This window comes from Verticillium alfalfae, genomic scaffold (assembly GCF_000150825.1).
Source record: "Verticillium alfalfae VaMs.102 supercont1.3 genomic scaffold, whole genome shotgun sequence".
Lineage (NCBI taxonomy): Eukaryota > Fungi > Ascomycota > Sordariomycetes > Glomerellales > Plectosphaerellaceae > Verticillium > Verticillium alfalfae.
This window is the reverse complement of record NW_003315036.1, coordinates 1,427,388-1,430,322: the sequence shown is the minus strand read 5'-3', so window position 1 is coordinate 1,430,322 and position 2,935 is coordinate 1,427,388. Positions and strand designations below refer to the sequence as shown.

The window sequence follows — 2,935 nt, the reverse complement described above, 5'->3', positions numbered from 1 at the left end:
CCTTGGCCCATTGTGACCACTGACCGCCCTGCAAGGCCTACATGGACAAGCAGCTCCAACTACGGGACTGACGACAGAGGAGCTCAAGAGCCGGAAAGCCCATTCATCGGCATCGCCCAGTCCAGCTCCGACCTCTCGCCCTGCAACCGCCATCACTTGCAGCTCGCCCAAGCGAGTCAGGGACCGGCATCATCAGCGCTGGCGGCATCCCGCTCGAATTCCCCACGCACCCCATCCAGGAGACGCTGCGAAGGCCGACGGCCACCCTCGACCGCAACCTGCTGTACCTGGGCCTCGTCGAAATTCTGCACGGCTATCCACTGGACGGTGTAGTGTGAGCTCCGCCCTGGCCCGACGAGACGACGCGCGCGGGGACTCCTGGCGGCTGACTGTTGTTAGTTTGACGACTGGCTGTGACAAGACCACACCTGTAAGTGATGGAGGATTGCCAATCCGGAACCCACGATGCATCACTCGGGTTGAACTAACGATGGTGCCAGGCAATGCTCATGGCTGCTGCGACTGTCAATCTCCCCGCCATCTGCCTCAACGTAGGGCCAATGTGCGCCCCCCCCTGCCCTGCCTATGTAAACCAACCGTGCCTAACCCGTTCCCAGGCTCAATGGCAACCTCCAATCTGAAAAGATCGGCACAGGCACCATCATGTGGAAAGCGCGTGACCTCTACGGCGCTGGCAAGCTCGATGCAGACGGCTACCTCGACATGGTGTGCGCTGGCTCACCGTCGCCAGGTCACTGCAACACCATGGGCACGGCGTCGACCATGAACGCTCTCGCCGAGGCCCTCGGCATGGCCCTGCCCGGCAGTGCCACTATCCCCGCCGTGTATCGCGATCGGTCGCAGGCAGCTTACCGTACAGGTTTGCAGATTGTCGAGATGGTTGAGGCCGACCGACGCCCGTCCGACATAATGACGCGCGAGGCCTTTGAGAATGCCATTGCCGCCAATACGGCCATTGGCGGCAGCACCAACGCGCCCATCCACCTCAACGCCGTTGCCAAGCACATGGGCGTGCCGCTGCACCTCGACGACTGGGACCGCATCGGCTACGAGCTCCCGCTGCTCGTGAATGTTCAGCCGGCGGGCGAGATGCTGTGCGAGGAGTACTACCGAGCTGGTGGCCTGCCAGCCGTGCTGGCCGAGCTCGTGGGCGCTGGCCGGCTGCCACACCCTGGAGCGCTGACATGCAACGGCCGGACCATTGGCGACAATGTTGCGGCTCACGGCCCCTCGTGGGACAGGGCGACGATCAAGGCGTTTGACGCACCGATGAAGAAGAACGCCGGGTTCCTGCACCTCACTGGCAATCTCTTCGACTCTGCCATTATGAAGACATCAGTCATCTCGGCCGGGTTCCGCAAGGAGTTCCTCGAGGACCCCAACGACCCCAACGCATTCGAGAGCAAGGTGGCTGTCTTTGACGGACCCGAGGACTACGAGAAGCGCATCGACATTGCTGATATTGATAAACGAACCATCCTTGTTATGCGCTACGTCGGACCTAAAGGATACCCTGGCGCGGCCGAGGTTGTCAACATGCATGCGCCGCCGAGGTTGCTAAAGCAGGGCATCCAGGACCTGCCATGCATCGGCGACGGACGACAGTCCGGTACCTCGGGCTCGCCGTCGATCCTCAACGCGACACCCGAGGCGGCTGATGGCGGCAATCTGGCACTCCTCCAGGATGGCGACAGGCTGCGTGTCGACCTCAACAAGCGTCGAGTTGATATGCTCATCTCCGATGACGAGCTGAAGGCGCGGCGGGGGGCGCACGAGGCCAAGGGCGGTTATCATGGTCCGCCAAGCCAGACGCCCTGGCAGGACATCTTCCGCCGAGAGTCGGTGGTCTGAGCGAGGGCATGGTGATGAAAGAGTCGATCAAGTTTCAACGAATCGCCCAGACGCAGCCCATCCCGAGGGACAATCACTGAGGACACGATATCTGCGAGGAACGGATTCGGGATTTACTAGACAGGCTGGAGTTTGGGTGGCTAGGAAGGACTGGTCAAAGGTATTATTTTGTACAGGAAAAGGATAGATAGATAGATAGATTTTTAGAACGAAGACCTTCACCGGGATGATGCACGTACAGGGAAGCGTTGGCCGTTGTCATCAGCGGGCGATGCTTGACAGGAGATTGGTGCCCAGCAATGGCGTTGGTCCCATGCGACTCGGAGGCGCGGTGTCAGAGAGAGAGACAGACAGACAGAGACACAGACAGGGTGACGTCACGTGGTGAGGGGAGCTCGGAGCTGGAGGCAGCTACGATGAGACACGGCTGCCCCACCACAGCAGCCAAGAGCTTACGGCATCTTGAAGCTCACGACGCGTGTTCCTAACCTCTGCTTTTGTCTTGTAGCTTGCAATCTCGTGCTTGCGCCATCGTTCGCGTCAACTGAAAGCTTCGGAAGCATCAAAGGGCCCTTCCAACCGCCGCTTGCTCTTTTTAGTCGACCTCGCTGAGCCGAGTCTCCTCTTGCCGACGCTTCCGGCGGCCGGCAGACCACCATCACCATGGCTCCTTCCTCCGTATCACCAGCCTCAACAACGACGAGGCCATCCCTTAGATCCCCTCCGAGAGAAAGCTCCCCGGAGCCTATCATCAACGATAACCCTGCCATCCAGAGCTACTACCAATCCTTCGAATCACGCATCGGCTACCGTCTGCTCCTCGGCGGCACGCGCCACTTCGCCTATTGGGACCACGACACATACTTCCCCTTCCCCCTCGGCCCGCCCCTCCGCCGCATGGAGGACAAGCTGCTCGAGGCCCTCGCGCTGCCTCGCGGCGCCACCGTCCTTGACGCCGGCTGCGGCGTCGGCCACGTCGCGCTGCACATGGCGCTGCGCGGGGGCCTGCGCGTCCAGGCCATCGACATAGTCGACCACCACGTCGCCAAGGCGCGGCGCAACG

General features: G+C 61.3%; 2 protein-coding genes across 2 annotated transcripts in view; both read left to right on the top strand.

Annotated features, from left to right (window-relative positions):
- Positions 1-509: 509 nt before the first annotated feature.
- VDBG_02950 (dihydroxy-acid dehydratase) lies at positions 510-1,872 on the top strand (the record flags this gene model as incomplete). Its single annotated transcript, XM_003006765.1, has 2 exons — positions 510-562; positions 618-1,872. The coding sequence occupies 2 exons, from the start codon at positions 510-512 to the stop codon at positions 1,870-1,872; spliced, it is 1,308 nt and encodes a 435-aa protein (XP_003006811.1).
- A 663-nt stretch (positions 1,873-2,535) lies between these two features.
- VDBG_02949 (conserved hypothetical protein) overlaps positions 2,536-2,935 on the top strand; it is a gene marked incomplete at both ends in the record, with an annotated part of 1,065 nt that continues 665 nt past the window's right edge. The window contains one exon of the mRNA XM_003006764.1: positions 2,536-2,901. Coding sequence (XP_003006810.1) covers positions 2,536-2,901 — 366 coding nt within the window. The remainder of the gene's footprint in view (positions 2,902-2,935) is intronic.